Source organism: Urocitellus parryii, chromosome 3 (assembly GCF_045843805.1).
Source record: "Urocitellus parryii isolate mUroPar1 chromosome 3, mUroPar1.hap1, whole genome shotgun sequence".
NCBI classification, from domain to species: Eukaryota; Metazoa; Chordata; class Mammalia; order Rodentia; family Sciuridae; genus Urocitellus; species Urocitellus parryii.
The window spans coordinates 111,940,804-111,961,902 of record NC_135533.1 but is presented as its reverse complement, the minus strand read 5'-3'; the positions used below and the strand labels follow the sequence as shown (position 1 = coordinate 111,961,902).

The 21,099-nt window shown below is 45.0% G+C and overlaps 1 protein-coding gene across 1 annotated transcript; it reads left to right on the top strand.

Moving 5' to 3' along the window:
- The first annotated feature begins 1,899 nt into the window (after window positions 1–1,899).
- Nefh (neurofilament heavy chain) lies at window positions 1,900–10,910 on the top strand. The gene is made up of 4 exons (XM_077795646.1): window positions 1,900–2,773; window positions 4,632–4,831; window positions 5,905–6,029; window positions 9,074–10,910. The coding sequence occupies exons 1-4, from the start codon at window positions 1,900–1,902 to the stop codon at window positions 10,908–10,910; spliced, it is 3,036 nt and encodes a 1,011-aa protein (XP_077651772.1).
- Window positions 10,911–21,099: the final 10,189 nt, after the last annotated feature.

The following is a 21,099-nucleotide window of genomic DNA, read 5'->3' as shown; positions in this document are numbered from 1 at the left end:
ATGAGAGAGGGCAAAGAGAAAGGGATTGGCAGGGATCTTTTTCTGGAGGGTCTGTCGGTCTCTGTCCTGGGGATCCTAAGAGAAGGAAAAAGAGGATAAGCTGGGGGTGCAGTGGGGGTTGAAATAACTGCCTTGGGGAGATTCAGATCTGGAAGGGGAGTCTATTCTGATTTCCAGAGGATGTCAGGGTATCCCTGGGGGTCCTTTCAGCTCCCAATGGAAAAGGGGTACAGGCCAGGTTTGCATGGAGAACTTCCCAGAAAATAGATCCCTAGTGAAACATCCAGGAGTGGGTCCCTGGCTCACTGTAACTTTCTGGACCACTCACCCACCCCGTCATCGGTTCTTATCCGCATAGCACAGGGCAAGAGACAGCTTGCACCCCTCCCCTCTCCAAGGTAAAGGCAAAGGCAGAGATTAACCCCTATGTCCCCAACAAGAAGCAGGCTCTGTCACTGATGAAATGCCAGCCGCAGTGCCACCCCCACTCCCAATGCATCTGACATGAAGCAAAGCCAAGAAAGAGCCCCATAACAAAGCAGTTGCAGAGTCCCCAAACCCAAGGAACCCCTTTTTCTGCCTGACTCCCCACTAGGGCTCACAGGGATGAGGGACTTGATAGTAAGAAAGCATCCCACCACTTCCTTGGGAGTGAGAAGGGATGCCTGTGGAGGTGTCAGTTTGTCTGTTGTGGGGGTTGGGCTGTGAAAAGTTGAGACTGAGGAGATGAAAAAGAGAAGGAGAAAGATGGATATTCTAGTTGTGGGAAAACTGTTGTCATACCCATAGGCAATATGTGGGCTCCCCTCTAATTCAGCTGGAGACCTTCCTCCACAATGGTCCTGGGTTCTGGAGTTGCAGCTGGTCCCTAGGGCAAGACCCCCTCACTAGAATTGGACGACAGAACTTGTCCAAGGTCATTCTGCCAGCAAACTATAGAGCTGACCCCAGCATACAGAACTCTGCCCCTCAAACACAGCCCACCTCCCCGTGGTTCAGGAGACCCCTCTGTCCCTTCATTTAGAGGCCCTATTACTGAGGTCAGCTACTACCTCCCACTTCCAATCTTGGCCACCATTGCAGACTTTTTGAAGAATACTCTTTCCTCACCACCACCCAGGGGTCCCTCTCTCCATTTTCTGCAGTGTCTCCCATACCCCAATTCAGGATAGCCTTACTGTCCTTTCCAACTCCAGGTCCTCTTTCCCTATTCCAGAGCCAGCTGCAGAGTTTCTTAAGTCCTCTCCCAGTGGCTGCCCTAGCAATTAGGGGAACACGGTAGGAGTCCCCTATCTATTCTCTATAGCGTACACCGTGCCCCCATTCAACTGCCTGGCTCCCTCACTATTTCGGACCCGCTACAGATTCTCTGCATCTCCTATCCCCAAAGCCTAACTATTAGGAAAACCTTGTGCTCCATCCCATGCAAGGGTCCCCTCATCCTAACGATTACAGCATATCTCAACGCTCCACCCCGAAGGCACCCACCCCCGATTCCCACCAAGTCTAATTGAACTCCCCCTATATCAGGTCCCCTCTTTCATTCTGAACACACTAGCAGGGTCTTCCCGCCCGCACTTGAGGGTCCCCATTAGTCTTCTCCGGAAGTCCTCTACCTCTTGCCCTGACCTCGGGAGACTCCTCAGTCGCTGCGACGATTCCCCTTCACTCCTTGCTCCCCCTGCCCCGCCCCTCTCACTGCGGCTAAGCCGGTCGGCCCCGGGCCGCGGGGGAGGAGGTGGAGAGGGCGGGGCCCGACTCCCCAGCCCCCCACTGCCAAGGGGCTGGACCCGGCCAAGGCGGCTATAAAAGAGCTGGCGTCCTGGAGCTGTCGCAGTGCCGCCCACCCCGTCCCGGCCCCGCGTTCCGGCTCTGCCGGCGGCCCTCACCTGCCTGGCCATGATGAGCTTCGGCGGCGCGGACGCGCTGCTGGGCGCCCCGTTCGCGCCGCTGCACGGAGGCGGCAGCCTGCATTATGTGCTGACCCGGAAGGGTGGCTCGCGTTCGGCGGCCGGCTCCTCCAGCGGATTTCACTCGTGGGCTCGGACGTCCGTGAGCTCCGTGTCAGCCTCGCCCAGCCGCTTCCGTGGCGCAGGCGCCGCCTCAAGCACCGACTCGCTAGATACGCTGAGCAACGGGCCAGAGGGCTGCGTGGTGGCGGCCGCTGCGGCGCGTAGCGAAAAGGAGCAGTTGCAGGCCCTCAATGACCGCTTCGCGGGCTACATCGACAAGGTGCGGCAGCTTGAGGCGCACAACCGCAGCCTGGAGGGAGAGGCTGCCGCGCTGCGACAGCAGCAGGCAGGCCGCGCAGCCATGGGTGAGCTGTACGAGCGCGAGGTGCGCGAGATGCGCGGTGCAGTGCTGCGCCTGGGCGCGGCGCGGGGCCAGCTGCGCCTGGAGCAGGAGCACCTGCTCGAGGACATCGCGCACGTGCGCCAGCGCCTCGACGACGAGGCCCGGCAGCGCGAAGAGGCTGAGGCTGCGGCGCGCGCACTAGCGCGCTTCGCCCAGGAGGCCGAAGCTGCGAGAGTCGAGTTGCAGAAAAGGGCGCAGGCACTGCAGGAGGAGTGCGGCTACCTGCGACGCCACCACCAGGAGGAGGTGGGCGAGCTGCTCGGTCAGATCCAGGGTTGCGGCGCCGCGCAGGCGCAGGCGCAGGCCGAGGCGCGCGACGCCCTGAAGTGCGACGTGACGTCGGCGCTGCGTGAGATCCGCGCGCAACTCGAAGGCCATGCGGTGCAGAGCACGCTGCAGTCAGAGGAGTGGTTTCGAGGTGCGCAGGCGCGCGGGGGCTGGGGAGGGGTGCCCCTGCAGCTAGCTGCCCCCTGGGTTGACCCAAGGGAGTGCTGTTGGATTCCGTGTAGCAGAATCAGAGGGCTCACAACTCAGCTTCCCTCGGAAAGTGCATGCCCCCTACTTAAGTAACTTTCACAGGTTTCTTGTAGGACGCCACCAACTCTGGGTTCTCTTTTGGTTGCTCTCCTCCAGATTTCTTTGTGCTTCCACTCTGAGGCCCCCTGGTCTGAGATTTTTGCCCATTAGGAACAAAACAAATTGTCTCTAGTTCCAAAGTAGCGCTGGCTTCTGGTCCTTAGTGCATAACCTGCAAGTGCCGCCCATCTCCCTTTCCTGCACTCTGCTGGGTCTCCATTCTTCTGCCCCTACCCTAGTAGGCTCCGCCCCACTACCTGCTCCGTGCCTAATGCCCCCATCTTAATCCGCAGTGCGGGTTGAAATGGGTGGGGCATTTTCACATCCTCTCTCCCCGAGGTGGGTCACCACAACCAATGACCAAGACTGGCTGAGGCTGGCCTCTTCACTATTTTAAATCCCCTCTCTTAAGCAACCTGGAACCTTCCCAAGTCCCCACCACCACCCAACTCCACGTAGTCCTGAGTCAGCTGGACTGCAGCTGTCCCAAAGCTGTGCCCAGCAGCTACAGGGTGACCTTGACCAACATTAGCCCTCTCTGGTTTTCATTTCTTTTTGATTGAAAGAGCTGGGTGGACCAAATGACCTTCTCAGTCTGGAAACTTACATGATCCCAGCTGAAACTGTTTTTAAAACTGCTTTGTTCTGGGGAGAGTGCAGAGGCTTCAATGATTTTCAAATGGGTTTGCAATTCACAATAGGTTAGAATTCTCACCCACCTGGACAGATTTCTAAGTCTTTGCCAGTACTGGCAGGGAAAGCCAGGAATGCTCAGTTGGATGCTTGGAATTTCCCATTCCTTTTCTACCCATCTGCAGTGGCAGAACCCCTCCCCCATCTCTGCAGCAAGGCCACTCCCAGAGGGGAATTCTGTTCTCTTGAATTTGCCCTTCACTCAGGCAAACCATCCCAGGGCTTGTGGTCCAGACAGCTGGCTTCTCTTCACCAAGACTCAGGCTCTCAGTGCTATTATGTGGGGATTCAGGATGTTCATTTTCAGGGGATGTAAACCAATCTAAAGGCCTCCACTGGCCCCCTCAAGGTCTTCTGAGAACTAGGAGCCTGTGGGTGGAAGGGGCCAGGGTGTGGCTGCCATCAACTGGGAGGTTCCTGTGCTATGCAATGCGCAGCCAAGTTGAGGAAGGAATAGAAGGGCTGACACCCAGGACCTTGGACTTGCAGTGATCTTGGACTCTGCGCAGAAGTCTGAAAGGAAGGTACCATGGCTGCATGATGACCTGATTGCTCAGAGCTCTCATGCCTTCAAAGGTCACAGGCTCATTAACAAGTTCAGCCACAAGCCTCCATTATTTAGCTCAGTTAAACGTCATGGGCAAAATTTCACATCTGAGTCTCCAGCAGTGCCGGCCCCTTGCTGGGGAGCTGGACCTGGTACTGGGACCAGAAATGAGAGCTTCCTGTCCCCTGAAGGTTGATATAAATTTCTAGGTTGAGGGAGACTGAGTCTAGTCTTTGGAACCAGATAATCACTAGATTTGAATCCTACTCTGCCACTTACTAGCTAGGTGGCTTTAGGCTGGATCACTTGCCTTTCTCATAGCATAGAGTGAGGTAAGCATCCACGATGGTGCCTGGCACACACTAACTCCTCAACCCATGTGTGTCACCTTCCAGATCTAGGCATTGGAACCCAAATCTAGGTGTGTCTAACCCTGTGCCCTGCTCCCTTCTCTACCTAGTGAGGCTGGACCGACTGTCAGAGGCAGCCAAAGTGAATACAGATGCCATGCGCTCAGCCCAGGAGGAGATAACTGAGTACCGGCGTCAGCTGCAGGCCAGGACCACAGAGTTGGAGGCTCTGAAAAGCACCAAGGATTCCCTGGAGAGGCAGCGCTCTGAGCTAGAGGACCGTCATCAGGCTGACATTGCATCCTACCAGGTAGACATAGGGACAAACTGCCTCTCCTGGTTGAGTGACCTGTACAAGTCACTCCCCCTCCCTGAGCAGGATGCAGTGGTTAAGACCATGGTTCTTGGAGTTAGACATACCAGGACTTTGTAGCTGTGTGACCCAGGAGAGTTTTCGGCCTGTCTGAACTTAAATTTCTTCTCCAAAGTGACAAGGTAAAGAAAGAAAGACAAAAAGTAACACTTGCTTTACAGAACTTTGAAGGTTAAAAAGAGAGAGAGACTTTGAAGTGCTCAGTGGGACATCCAATTAATAGTAACCTGTGGGTAGCCTGGGGAGGGCCTTGGCAGATTCCTCCAATTAAAGATAACTTTCAAAAAACAGCATATAAGTAATATATAGTGATTGTAGAGATTTTAGGAAGCAGAGAAACAAATAAGAGAAAATAAAAAGTGATAATAGTTCTCTTTAAGCTGTGGCTGCAGTGGGCCTAGGGTGAGATGACAAGTTTTATCTTGTATTTAATATGCTTTTGTGTATGTCCCTGTCATTAGATCATCAAGAACAGATGTTTTCAAGCCCTGATGATGTGGCAGGCAGGCTCTTTGGGGCACTGGGGAAGCAGTAAGGAGAAAATGCAGATAAGGCTCTGGTCCCACTGAGCATTTGCTTTTTTTTTAATATATATTTTTTTAGTTGTAGATGGACACAATATTTTTATTTTATTTATCTTTTTGTGGTGCTGAGGATTGAACCCAGGGCCTCACACATGCGAGACGAGCACTCTACTGCTGAGCCATGACCCCAGCGCCCCCACTGAACATTTTCTAATTTTAAGAGATCTGTGAAAATTCATACATCATCTCATGACCAGGCTAGCATCTGAGACATTTCATTCTAGACCTTTCCTCAAGCTGAGATTTTTGCTTCAGATTTTTCCATGTCCACAAATGAGGACCCTGAAGCTTTGATAGGGTGGGGTTTGGTCCCAAGTGAGCCTTTCTGAGAAGGGCAGCTTGGGCTTACACAGCCAGCCCCAGATATCCTAGTGATAAGGGATAGGCATTGACTAGAGAGTGACACATATGATCTGTCATCCCCAGGAAGCCATTCAGCAGCTGGACACTGAGCTGAGGAACACCAAGTGGGAGATGGCAGCCCAGCTCCGAGAATACCAGGACCTGCTGAATGTCAAGATGGCTCTGGATATTGAGATTGCTGCTTATAGGTGAGTTGGGCCAGGAGCTGCTGAATGGTGGAGAGCCCTTGTGTTTTAGGTGAAACCTTGGGTTTCAAGTTCTATTTAGGCAACATGGCTATTTAAAGACAGAAGCCATTTTTTAAAAATTTTGATAATATAAATTACATAATATTTGCCAATTAACCATCTTAAATATCAGTTGTATTAAGTACATTTGCACTGTTGTATAGCCCTATCACTATCCATCTCCAAAACTGTTTTTTATCATCTTGAACTCAAACTTCATCCCTGTTTTCCCCTTTCCTTAGCCCCTAGTAACCCTAGTAACCCCTAGTAACCACCAGTCTACCCCTCTGAGAGGCAGAAATCTTTTTTTTTTTTTTTTTTTTTTTTTTTGGCGGGGGGTACTGAGGATTGAGTCCAGGGGCACTTAACTACTGAGCCGCATCTCCAGTCCTTTTTTATATATTTTATCTAAAGACAAGGTCTCTCTGAGTTGCTTAAGGCCTCTTTAAGTTGCTGTGGTTGGCTTTGAATTTGAGATTTTCCTGCCTCAGCCTCCCGCCGCTGTGATTACAGGTGTGTGCCACCATGTCTGGCAAAGGCAGAAATCCCGACAGTGACTTAAGGAGTTAAAACTCTTCTTTTCATCAAGTCCAGTCAGCCAGAGGCCTGCTCTGGAGAGAAATAGATACTTAAATTGTCAGAGGCTTTTACAACTCTGTCCTTTAGAATTTCTTTCTTTTTTTTTTTCTTTTTTTGGTACTACAAATTGAATCCAGGGTATTTTACCACTGAGCCACACCCCAGCCTTTTTAAATTTTTTATTTTGAGACAGAGTCTCACTAAGTTACTTAGAGCCTCATTAATACTAAGTCTGGCTTTGAATTTACAATCCTCTTGTCTCAGCCTCCTGAGTCTCTGGGATTGTAGGCACATGCAACTACACCCAGTTCCTTTAGAGTTCCTTTGGTTTCTAAGCATTCATTTCTTGGGGAAGTAAAATGGAGATGATAGTAACAGGATCCATATCATGGGTTGTTGGGTGAGCTAATCCTATTAAACTAATCGAAGTAATACATGTACATGGTAATCATCCTTACTTAGTAAGGGTGGCTCTGAGAAAGCCTGTCCCCCTGGATGAGCCTTTCTGGTTTAGCAGGTCTGAGGAACAGGGCTGACCCCCATGAGGACCTTTCCTAGTTGCAGACTGATGATTTTTGACTTTCCATCTGTTGACTTTACTTTTTTTTCCCCTGAGGTGCTGGGGATTGACCTAGGGCCTTGTGCATGTGAAGCAAGCATTCTACCGACTGAGCTATATCCCTAGTCCCCCAACCTATTGACTTTATTTAGTCTATAATTCGCCCTCCATGCTAGGGATTGAATCTAAAGTTACATTACCACTAAGCTACACCCCCAACCCTTTTTTATTTTGAAACAGGGTCTTGCTAAGTTGCCCAGGTTGTCCTCAAACTTGTGATCCTCCTGCCTCAGCCTCTCCAGTAAGCTGGGATTACAGACATGTGCCACAACCCCTGGCTCTAATCTCTAATCTTGCTATTCAAAGTGTGGTTCATGAATTAGCAGAATCAATGTCGTCTAGTACCTAGTTAGATTTAGGCCTTGTTCTTGGCTACTGGATCAGGATTTGCATTTGGCTCCCAGGTGATTTGTGTGCTATTAACTTTGGGAAGTACCAGGGGCTAGGGTTGTGACTCAGTGGTAGAGCGCTTGCCTAGCATGTGCAAGGCCCTGGGTTCAAGTCTCAGCACTATATAAATAAATAAAATAAAGGTCCATTTACAACTAAAATAAATACATATTTTAAAAAATTGGGAAGCACCAGTCTCTAGGGGTTACCCCTACATTCACTCTAAGGCAAGCACTCTGCTAAATCCTTTTTATTCACTGTTTGACTGAAACAACCCTCTGAAGTAGGAACTCTTATGATCCTTTTTTTTTTTTTTGGTTAAATATATATTTTTTAGTTGTTGATAGACCTTTATTTTATTTATTTATACATGGTGCTGAGAATCGAACCCAGTGCCTCATTCATGCCAGGCAAGTGCGCTACTGCTGAGCCCCAGCCCCAGCCCAAATGATCTTCTTTTTATCAATAAGGAAATTGAACCCTTAAGAGCTTGAATGACTTGGCCAATGTCACCATCTAGTTAGTAGCAAAGCCAACAGGAGGAACTGTTTCTACTACCCTCTTTCTAAAACCTAAAGGATAATGATAAAGAGTGACAGGAAAAATTCAAATGGCAATATTGTAAGACCTCTTCAACTAAATTTATGTGGAATTGCTTGCTTCCTGCTCTTTCTCTCTCTGTCCTTTATTTATTATTATCATCATCATCATTATTTTTGCAGTACTGGTGATCAAACCCAGGACTAGGCAAGTATTCTGTTGCTGAGATCCACCACTTTTACCACTTTTGTTTATGTAGGAGCTCTCTATTATGGACCATTCTTCAGGTGTGGAAAGGGGAGTTGTTTAATTTCACAAATTGCAGTGTCCACTGCATTAAGTAAGAACAACCCCATAGGAGTATAGGTCTAGGGGTCACTTGGATGATGTGCTGAATGACTTTCTCCATTCTCCAAAATGTTTATTTCTGGAGGTGTCGCTGAGGGGTAGAGTGCATGCTAAGTATGTGCAAGGCTCTGGGTTTGATCCCTAGCACCTAAATAAATAAATAAACAAACTACTAATAAAAAGGAATAAAAATGTCAGGCACAGTGGCACACACTGATAAGCCCAGCAACTCGGAAAGCTGAGGCAGGAGGATTTCAAATTCAAAGTTAGTGTGGATAACTTAGTGAGATCCTGTCTCAAAATAAAGCTGAAATGTAGATGTAGCTGAGTGGTAAAGCAGCCACGGACTCAATCCTTATTACCGTGCCCCCACCCCCCTCAAAAAAACTATCATCATTCATTCATGTTCCTTCTCTCACCAAAGTTCATGTCATTGGATGCCAAGGAGCTTCAGGATACCCTAGGAAGACCCCAAACCAACAAATCTGCTCTGAGTTAAAAGTAATATGTTCCACTATCCATTTTGCAGAAAACTTCTGGAAGGTGAAGAGTGTCGGATCGGCTTTGGCCCAAGTCCTTTCTCTCTTCCAGAGGCACTCCCGAAAATTCCCTCCATATCCACTCACATAAAAGTCAAAAGTGAAGAGAAGATCAAAGTGGTAGAAAAGTCAGAGAAGGAAACTGTGATTGTGGAGGAACAGACAGAAGAGATCCAAGTAACTGAAGAAGTGACGGAAGAAGAGGAGAAAGGGGCCAAAGAGGAGGAAGGCAAGGAAGAAAAAGAGGGAGAAGAGGAAGAAGCAGAAGAGGGAGAAGAAGAAGCAGAGTCTCCCCCAGCAGAAGAGGCTGCATCCCCAGAAAAGGAAACCAAGTCCCCTGTGAAGGAAGAAGCCAAGTCACCAGCTGAGGCCAAGTCCCCAGCCAAGGAAGAGGCTAAGTCACCAGTCGAGGCCAAGTCTCCAGAGAAGGCCAAGTCCCCAGTGAAGGAAGAAGCAAAGTCACCAGCTGAGGTCAAGTCTCCTGAGAAGGCCAAGTCCCCAGTGAAGGAAGAAGCAAAGTCACCAGCTGAGGCCAAGTCCCCAGTAAAAGAAGAGGCAAAATCACCAGCTGAGGTCAAGTCTCCTGAGAAGGCCAAGTCCCCAGTGAAGGAAGAAGCGAAGTCCCCAGAGAAGGCCAAGTCCCCAGTGAAGGAAGAAGCAAAGTCCCCTGAGAAGGCCAAGTCACCAGTGAAGGAGGAGGTGAAGTCCCCAGAGAAAGCCAAGTCCCCAGCGAAGGAAGAAGCAAAGTCCCCAGAGAAAGCCAAGTCCCCAGTGAAGGAAGAAGCAAAGTCCCCAGAGAAAGCCAAGTCCCCAGTGAAGGAAGAAGCAAAGTCCCCAGAGAAAGTCAAGTCCCCAGTGAAGGAGGAGGTGAAGTCCCCAGAGAAAGCCAAGTCCCCAGCAAAGGAAGAAGCCAAGTCCCCAGCGAAGGAAGAAGCAAAGTCTCCAGAGAAAGCCAAGTCCCCAGTGAAGGAAGAAGCAAAGTCCCCAGAGAAAGCCAAGTCCCCAGTGAAGGAAGAAGCAAAGTCCCCAGAGAAAGCCAAGACTCTAGATGTAAAGTCTCCAGAAGCCAAGACTCCAGTGAAGGAGGAAGCACGGTCCCCTGCAGACACCAAATCCCCTGACAAGGCCAAAAGCCCTGTCAAGGAGGAGGCCAAGTCCCCAGAGAAGGTCAAATCCCCTGAGAAGGAGGTCCCAAAGAAAGAAGAGGTGAAATCACCCGTGAAGGAGGAGAAACCCAAAGAGTCCCCAAAGAAGGCAGAAGAGAAGGCTCCAGCCACACCCAAAACTGAGGAGAAGGACAGCAAGAAAGACGAGGCTCTTAAGAAGGAGGCTCCAAAGCCTGAGGTGGAGGCCAAGAAGGAAGCTGCTGAGAAGCCCAAAGAATCCAAAGTTGAGGCCAAGAAGGAAGAGACAGAGGATAAGAAGAAAGCAGTGACCCCAGAGAAGGAGGCTCCTGCCAAGGCAGAGGTGAAGGAAGAAGCTAAACCCAAAGACAAGACTGAGGTACCCAAGAAGGAAGCCGAACCCAGCAAACCAGCAGAGAAGGAACCAGAAAAGCCAAAGAAGGAAGAGGCAGCAGCAGTACCTGAAAAGAAAGACACCAAGGAGGAGAAGGCCGCAGAGGCCAAGAAGCCGGAGGAGAAACCCAAAACGGAGGCCAAGGCCAAGGAGGACGACAAGGGTGCCTCCAAGGAGCCCAGCAAGGAGGCCCCCACACCCAGCAAACCCAAGACGGAAAAGGCTGAAAAATCCTCTAGCACGGACCAAAAAGACAGCAAGCCTGCAGAGAAGGCCACAGAGGACAAGGCCACCAAGGGGGAAAAGTAAGGCAGCGAGAAAGGAACCCCAGAGCAGCCAAAGAAACTCAGGAGGGTCCCAGAACTCAAGGGTCAGTGTAATGAATTTTCATTTTTTTTCCTCCCTTTTTGTTCTATAAGAAAAAAAAAAAATGCTTTGATGTCGGGCCTTCCTTCACCAAACAGGATTTTCTGTTAACAATATGGTAGCAAGAGAGGGCACTCCCAGTTCCTGACCCTCTCCCCGCCCCGTGTCCCAAACCCTCTCCGGGCGATGGACAACTATGTTATGATAGCTTACGTAGCCGAATGTGATAATATGCTGAATGCTACACGTAAACACTTGACTACAAAAACTGCCCCCTTCCTCTCCAAATAAGTGCATTTACTTCCTGTATGTACTGACAGATGACCGCAATAACGAATGAGCAGTTAGAAACACATTATGCTTGAGATGTCTTAACCTATTCCCGAATGCCTTCTGTTTTCCAAAGGAGTGGTCAAGCCCTTTGCCCAGCACTCTCTTATTCTGCAAGAGCGGGAGCCCATGAGGCTGGGCACTGGCCACTGAATCACAACAGGGCGCACTTTCCACTGGAGTCCACTTTCAATTGCTTCTGTGCAATAAAACCAAGTGCTTCTAAAATGAAAATGTGGTTGCCGTTATTTATTTTGTTCACCTGGGAAGGCTCAGGGCAGGACATGGGAGGTCCAGGTGCACACTTAACACTTCATGGGGACTGAATGAGCATCAGAGTTCTCTTGTGACTCTGGGGTGATTTGCACTGGCCTCTCTGGGGCTATTTCCTGGGCACAAACCACATACCACATATATATGCTGGGTGCTTTATTTTTATGATTTGTGGACTGCTGGCCTGGGGAATGGTTTTTTTTTTGGGGGGGGGGTGGGCACTGGGGATTGAACTGAGCAACAGCCTCAGCCCTATTTTGTATTTATTTAGAGACAGGGTCTCACTGAGTTGCTTAGTGCCTCGCTTTTGCTGAGGCTGCTTTGAACTTGCAATCCTCCTGCCTCAGCCTCCTGAGCCGCTGGGATTATAGGTGTGCGCCACTACACCTGGCCTGGGACATGGTTTCTGAGCATGGTCCATAGACCATCTTTAGCAGCATCACCTGGGAGCTCTGTAAACTTGGAGATGCTTTGACTCCATCCTAGGCTATTGAATCACAATTTGAGAGGAAAGCCTGGGAAAGTGCCTATTTACCAACTCCCAGTTGATTACAGTACATACCAATGTGGGTCTAGGAAGACTTTGGACTGTTTATAGGCTCTGCATGCTAGGTGGGAGGAACCTTACCATGAGGGGCTATATGTAGGTGTGTAGTGCAAACTACAGTGACCACTTCTTTAGGAATAATTTATCAATAGCCATCTAATTGACCTCCAATGTGCTTCTCTGGAGATGAATTTGAGTTTGTGATCCTCTTCTAGATTCACAGGTGTCTTTTTACTGTTAAATCTTTGTGCAGTTTTTAATTTCAGGCCTTTTTACTAGACACCTTTCCAGGAATTGCTTCTGCCCTTTCCTCAGCCAGGTGGTTTTTAGGGAGCCTCTATATTTCAAATTTCTCTGTATCACTGGTCACTGATGATTGATCCAAGGATGGCCACCTGAGCCAATGAGAGCTCTTTCTTGGGGTTTTGAACTTGGGATCACAGTAGCTGGGAGCCGTCTGATTGTGGAAGGCAGTCAATTGGGAATCAGGAGCTGTGAGTAGCCATGTTTCTAGCCTTGTGGTAGAAACAAAGCAAGTTAGTCGGACAGAGACAAGGTGCCTAGAAAGCCATAGTAGATTTCGTGGCCTTTCCATAGATTGTTGGCCATTACTTGTGCCAAGAAATCTCCCTCTGCCAAATCATTTGAGTTATAGCTCTGTCATTTGCAACCATAAGAGTTCTGAATAGGATAGTGACTAAAAGGGATGGTTGTTGCTATGCTAGAAACCAGGGGTGATCTCTCAGGGAACAAGCAAGTAACCTCTTTAAAATGCTATCCATGATCAACTCTTTGTATCAGGGTCCACATGTCACCTTCGACACCCATTTTCCATCTATGAAAAGTTCTGAAGAGCACTTTAGACTGTCTAGGGTGGTCACATTTAAACAAAGGGGTGTTTAAATGTTTAAATGCCACTTTAGAAGTGATTTTGATTTGCTTTTGCTCCAAGTTACCAAACATGCTCAAGCACTCCACAAAAACCTAAGCATTAATTTTAAAAAAAATTTTTTTGTAGTTGTAAATGGACAGAATGCCTTTTTTTTTGAGAATTTTTAATATTTATTTTTTAGTTCTCGGCGGACACAACATCGTTGTTTGTATGTGGTGCTGAGGATCTAACCCGGGCCGCACGCATGCCAGTCAAGCGCGCTACCGCTTGAGCCACATCCCCAGCCCATAATGCCTTAATTTTACTTGCTTATTTTTATGTGGTGCTAAGGATCAAACCTAGTGGCTCACGTGCTAGGCCAGTGCTCTGCCACTGAGCTACAGCCCCAGCCCCTAAGCATCAATTTTTTAAGCAGCTCTGTCCTAGAGAAATCAAACAGACCTCCTTAGGTCCTAGAACACAGCTATAGCATCTGAATATCAAGCTGGTAACCTGGAACCCAGGAAATATCTTCACGTGTCTTATCTGAAAAATGTTACAGTTACCTGAGTACCTCCAATTGCTTAAAATAAGAAGTTATCATTTTTTGAGATAATCATGTTTTTACATAAATTCTCTCTAATCCACATGGGCAGTTTCCAAGGTAGATTTTCTTTAATTTTTTTAGTTGTCAATGGGCTTTTATTTTGTTTATTTATATGTGGCTCTCAGAATCAAACCCAGTGCCTCACACATGCTAGGCAAGCACTCTGCTACTGAGCCACAACCTCAGCCCCTCCAAGGTAGATATTTTGATGCCTATTATAAAAGTAAGAAAACAGGTGAGGTGGTTTGCCCAATGCTTGTAAGTGGAGCCAGGATTTGAACACAAACTCTCCCAGTTTGCCTGGGATAGAGCAGTTTCCTAGGACATACAATTTTTAATGCTAAATCCAGGAATGTCTTAGACAAATGGGGATGACTCTTCCCACCCCAATGTTTGGGCAACCACTTCAGCACATTTCAAAATATTGCCGGTGACAAAACCTGACGTCTGGATTCAAGAGCTGTAGGGAAGTCAGTGGGTCACCATCTTGGTTCTTGGCTCTGTTTATCTCAGTGTTGGCTTCTGTGATAGGCATCTTCTAAAATAGCTCCAGTGATCCCCATCTCGTGGTATTCATGCTCTTGTCATCCCCTCCCCTCGAATATGACTTGCCTCTAATGGTGAGACCGTATCAAAGGATGGGATGTCATTTCTAAGAGTAGGTTACAAAAGCATTCTGGCTTTTTTTTTTTTTATAGAATTTTTTTAAAAATATATTTTTAGTTGTTGATGGACTTTATTGTCTTTATTTTTATGTGTTGCTGAGGATCAAACCCAGTGCCTCATGCATGCTAGGTGAGCACACTACCACTGAGCCACAACCCTAGCCCGCATTCTGGCTTGTTTTTGTCTTTTTTTTTTTTTTTTTTTTTGGAACTGGGGGTCAAACCCAGGGCTTTGTGAATGCAAGGCAGACGCTTTGCCACTGAACTACATCCCAGCCCTCAGGCTTGTTTTGAGGCTTTTTCATTTGATCCTTCTGATGGAAATCAGCTTCCTTGTTGTGAGCTGCTCCAAGGAGAGGCCCACATGGCAAGGAATTGAAAGAAGTCTTGGCCAAAAGTTAGTGAGGACCTGAAGGTCTCTGTCCAACAAGGAACTAAATTCTACTAGAAACCATGTGAAGCCAAGTTCAGTGGTATATACCTGTAATTCTAGTGGCTTGGGAGGCTCAGGCAGGAGGATTGTGAGTTCAACGCCAGCTTCAGCAATTTAGCGAGGATCTAAGTAACTTAGTGAGAACCTGTCTCTAAATACAGAAAAAGGGGGCTGGGATTATAGCTCAGTGGTAGAGTGCTTGCCTAGCATGTGTGAGGCACTGTGTTCAGCACTATGTAAAAATAAATAAATAAATAAAGTTTAAAAATATATATTCATTCCAGAGAGAGTGGGTTGTTAGGGCGGACCATTTAGAAATCTATACTAATAAGCTACTATGGTACATGCCTGTAATTCTAGCGGCTCAGGAGGCTGAGACAGGAGAATGGCAAATTCAAAGTCAGTGTCAGCAACTTAATGAGGTGCTGAGCAACTCAGTGAGACCCTGTCTCTAAATAAAATATAGAGTAGGGCGGGGGATGTGGCTCAATGGTAAAATGCCCCTAAGTTCAATCCCCAATACCCCCCCCCAAAAAAAAAGTAATAGTCTATACTGATAAACAAAGTGTAAGAGTAGAAAAAGGATAATTTCAGGCATACAAATTTTCAAAAATTTACTTCCTATAAATTACTTGGGGACGTGCTCCAACAAAAGAACATAAATCATAGGCTGGGAATGTAGCTTTGTAGTAGTAGAGTGCTTCCCTAGCAGGTGTGATGCCCTGCATTCAATATCCAGAACTATGAAAAAAAAACAAAAAACAAAAACAACAACAGAAAAACAAAGACCCACATACCAAGAAACAGAATCTCTAGCAATACAGAAAACAAGGACAGCAGTCTGGGAATGTAGCTCAGTAGTAAAGTGCTTGCTTAGCATGCATGAGGCCCTGGGCTTGATCCACAGCTATACAGACACACAGACTACAACCAAGAAGAGAGAGGTAGAGTCGGACTCTCTGACTCTCTGGAATAATAACAAAGAAGTGTTAAAGGACAAGAACTGTGCAGTTCCTATATATCCAGACTAGGGTGGGTGTATAGGAAGAAGGAGAGTTCCAAGGGGAAAAAATTGAACTGATAAATTATTTGACTTGATTGATTAGGTGCAAAGTTGAATTGAAAGCCTTTCACTGAAGCTTTTGGAGATTTTAGGAGGATTTAGTCAAGTTCAAAAACAAAACAGACAATAAAAGCAAGGCAATTATCAACTTCAGGACAATCAAAAAACCATGTATAAAAGGAATTATAATTATGATACACTAGCCAATTTAAAGATCACAACTTTTACATAATACATCATGAAAGCAATTAATTTGGATTAAACAAAATTACGATAAATATATGAGTGAAGGAGAAGGGGTGTAAGTGATTGATCAAAGATATTTCTATGTGAGTCCCTGAGTTTAATCCCCCAACACCACCACCATGACAACAAATCACTCATCTCTCCTAATAGAAAGTTTAGGGGAAAAGGTCAAAATTAATAAATCAAAGAAAAGATGTAGAACCAGGCACAGTGGTGCTGCCTGTAATCCCAGCTACTAGGGAGGCTGAGGCAAGAAGATCCTAAGTGTAAGGTCAGCCTGGGCAACTTTGTAAAACCCTTTCTCAAAATAAAAAAGATCTGAGGATATAGCCCAATGGTAAAGGATTTGCCTTTACATGTGCAATGCCCTGGGTTCAATCCCCAGTACTGGGGGAAAACAAACAAACAAACTAGAATAAAATTTTTTAAAGTGTTTGTTTTTTAGTTGTTGATGGTCCTTTATTTTATTCATTTATTTATACATAGTGCTGAGAATTGAACCCAGTGCCTCACACATGGAAGGCAAGTGCTCTACCACTGAGCCACAACCCCAGCCCCCAAACTAGGAATAAATTTAACAAAGGAGGCAAAAGACTCCTTGTTTTCAGTTTTATTCAGAGACATTAAAGAATTAAAAAAAATTAGGGTGCAGTGATACATACCTGTAATCCCAGTGACTCAGGAGACTGAGGCATGATAAAAAGGACTGGGGATGAAGTTCAGTGGTAAAGGCCCCTAGGTTCAATTCCCAGTACAAAAAAAAGGAAAATAGATAGATAGATAGATAGATAGATAGATAGATAGATAAGTAAATAAAAAGACATCCATATTTATGGGTTGGAAGACTTCATAGTGTTTTGATGGCAATACTGCTGAAGGTGATTTGCATATTTCCTGTAACCCCTAACAAAATTCCCATGGCTTTTTTTCCTCCAATAATGGAAAAGCTCATTTTCAAATTTATATGGAAATTACCAAACTTACCAGTTACCCCGAATTACCAAAACAAAGTGAAAAAGAATAACACAATTGGAACAACCATATTTACTAATTTTACTTTCCTAAAATATACTACAAATCCACAGTAATCAAAACATTGTGGTACTGACATAAGGATAGACATATAGACCAAAGGAATAGAACTGGGAGTCCAGAGATAAACCTATTCATCTGTAGTCAATTGAACCTAGGAGCACTTTACAACTGAGCTACATCCCTGGCATCTTTTTTTTTTTTTTTTTTTTAAATTTTGAGACAGGGTCTCATTAAATTGCTTAGGGCCTCACAAAGTTGCTGAGGCTGGCCTTAAACTTGTGATCCTGCTGAGATCATAGACATGTGCAATTAATTTCTGCCAAGGGTGCCTAGACAATTTGATGGGGGAAAGAATAGTCTCACTTCGTCAGATGATGCTGAGACAACTGGATATTCATATACATAAAATGAAGTTGGCCCCCTACCTCACACCATATAAAAAGTTAACTTTTAATTAATTTCTTTTATTTATATATGACAATGGAATGCATTACAATTCTTATTACACATATAGAGCACAATTTCTCATATCTTTGGATGTATACAAAGTATATTCACAAGAATTTGTGCCTTCGTACATGTACTTTGGATAATAATGTCCACCACATTCCATCATTTCTAACCCCACGCCCCCTCCCTTTCCTCCCACTCCTCTGCCCTATCTAGATTTTGTCTATTCCTCCCATGCTCCCCCTCCCTACTCCACTATGAGTCAGCATCCTTACATCTGAGAAAACATTCAGCATTTGGTTTTTTGGGATTGGCTAACTTCACTTAGCATTATCTTCTCAAACTCCATCCATTTACACAATGGAATATTACTCAGCAATAAAATAGTTAACTCTTGATGGATTAATAAGGGGGCGACTCAAAACAGAGCAGGGAGGAAGAGCATGAGAAGAAGATTACCATTAAATAAGGATGAGAGGTGCGTGGGAATGGGAGAGAGAAGGGGAATTGCATGGAAGATGGTAGGAGACCCTCATGGTTATGCAAAATTACATATAAGATGGTGTGAGGGGGAAGATAAAAGAGAGAGAAACGTGTCACAGTAGATTGGGTAGAAAGAGGTGATGGGAGGAGAGGGGAGGGGAGGGGGGATAGGAAGGGCAGCACAATACAACAGACACTAGTATGGCTCTATGTATAAAAGTGGCTGTATAACCAATGTGATCCTGCAATCTGTACACGTGGAAAAATAAGATTATGTATCCCATTTGAATCAAATGTATGATATGTCAAGATCATTGTAATATTTTGAGCAACTAATAAAAAAATTTAAAAAAAAAGAATTACAACCATAGCTGGGCATGGTGGCATATACCAATCTCAACAAGTCAGGAGGCTAAGGCAGGATGATCATAAATTTGAGGCTAGACTGGATGTGGCACCAAAAGCATGAGCAACAGATTAGAAAATTGATACACCGAGCTTCATGAAAAGTTTTAGATTTTGTGTACCAAAAAACTTTGTTAAGAGAGTGAAAAGGAGAATGAGAGCATAACTCAATGGTAGAGAGCTTGGCTAGTTGCTGGAGGCCCACTTTGATCCCCCTTTGCAAAACATTTAAAAAATAAAAATGAAGACCTACAGAATAGAAGAAAACATTCAAAAGTCATATACCTGATAAGGGCCTAGTATCTAGAATATTTAAAGAGTTTAATCCAAAAACAGGCAAAGGATTTATGATGGCCATTTTATCTTATTAATCTCCTAACAGACTAAATTGTCACTGAGTTCACTTCAGAATGATTAATTTTATGTTATGTGAATTTCACCTCAATAGGTTATTTTGAAACATTTTTTTAAAAAAATTTCTCTTTAGTTGTAGGTGGACATAATATCTTTATTTCATTTTGTGTGGTGCTGAGGATCAAACATAGTGTCTCCTGTGCACTACCAGAGCGGTCTACTACTGAGCCACAATCCCAGCCCCTGAAACTTTTTTATTGTGGCAAAATACACATAACAAAATTTATCACGAGTGACAACATTTAGTACATACACCATGTTGTGCGACCATCACTTTTTGTTCCAAAATATTTTTGTCATTTTCTCAAAAAGAAAACCCAGTACCCATTAGCACTCAGTCATTCCCTGTTTTCCTCTCCTCCCGTCCCTTGCAGTCTCTAATCAGTCCACTTTCTGTCTCTATGCCTTTGCCTATTCTGGACATTTCAGATAAATTAGATCATCGTATGATCCTTTTTGTTTGTCTGCTTATTTTGTCTATTTCCTTCTTCTACCAAGAAAATATGGGAGGAGGGAGGTATTTTTGTTGTTGATATGACTTTTGCAAAACAATAGTCAAATATAAATGTCAGCTTTATGTAGTACATGAATGATTATAAAAAAAAATAATAAAAAGGTCTGGAGGATGTGGTTGAGTGGTAAAGCACCCTTGGTTTCTATCCCCAGTAATAAAAAACACAAAGAAAAAAAAAAGAAATACCTATTGATTTCTTTGTGCACCAACCTGTGTAAGGCCTGAGAGCTCTAGAGGTAAACAAAACACAAGTGGGGTTTCTGCCCATTCTGAAGCCTACAATCTAATGGGAAAACAAATATTAAATAGTAGTACAGCTGAGTGAGGTGGCACATGCCTGTAATCCCTGAGGCAGAAGGATCGAGAGTTCAAAGCCAGCCTCAGCCATGGAGAGGTGCTAGGCAACTCAGAGAGACCCTGTCTCTCAAAAAAATACAACACAGTCCAAGTCCCATTTTTCTTTCTTTTTAACATGCTCTATACTACAGAAATTGTATTCATCTAAATAAATCCCTTGAATTTAAAGTTGGAAAAAAAAATAAAAAAATAAAAAAGGAGAGGTTTAAATTTTCACAGATTTAATGCCCCCTGACCCCCAGGGAATGTTAAGAATGCAATATCATAATCTGAAATTATTTTAGAATTTCCTTCATATCGACGAAAAATGAAGGTCACTAGAAGTTTGGAAATTTTCTCTCCTCATTTTTTAAAAATATACCTCTAAAATGAAAACTTTATCTTTACAAAAAATTCTTCAAAGTGGCTGCTATTATTTTAAATCATCATTGGTAAAATTATACAATTAGAAAAATATATCTTAGGGTTAAAATTTGAATACGTGTAAAAACAATAGATTTAAAGTGAGACAAAATCATGGAAAGATAACTACTTCTCAAAATAAATAATTTTTATTTTCAATTTTTAAAAAAAAATACAACACAGGGCTGGGGATGTGGCTCAGTGGCTGAGTTCAAACCCTGGTACCAAAAAGAAGAAAAAAAAAAAGAGCACACAAATTATTATGTAATTAAATGTGTTATGTTTTATTCTAGGACCTCTGTGGATTTTTGCTCCTAGCCTCTATCTCCTTTTTTCTAATTATCCTTTTGTTTTCTATTTGGGAAACCACATCTCCTCACTCTCAGGCCATGTAGTAGACTAAATAATGGTCCCCTAAAGACATCCAGGTTGTAATTTCCTTTTTTTTTGAGAGAGAGATTTTTTTTTAATATTTATTTTTTAGTTCTCGGTGGACACAACATCTTTGTTGGTATGTGGTGCTGAGGATTGAACCCGGGCCGCACACATGCCAGGGGAGTGCACTACCGCTTGAGCCACATCCCCAGCCCCCAGGTTGTAATTTCCAAAACCTATGTGCATGTTATCACATAAGGTATATAGGACTTTGCAGAAATGATTAGGTTAAGTGTCTCAAGATGTGGAGATGGTCCTGGATTATCTGGGGAGACCCAGTGCCATCCAAAGGGTCTTTGTAAGAGAAGGGCTGGAGGATCAGCCAAAGGAGGTGATATGCTAACGGATGCCCAGATTAGAGTGACGTACTTCACAGATGAAGCAAAAAGCTACAAGCCAAGAAGGCCTATAAAAGGTGGAAAAGCAGAAAACAGATTCATCCCTAAAGCCTACAAAAGGAACCAGATTTTTACTGTAGTCCAATGAATCTAATTTTGGACATATGTGTTCCAGAATTTGAAGAGAATAAATCTGTTATCTCACTAAGTTTGAGGTGTTTTGTTACAGCATCCATATGACCCTAATATAGGCCATGTGCTGGC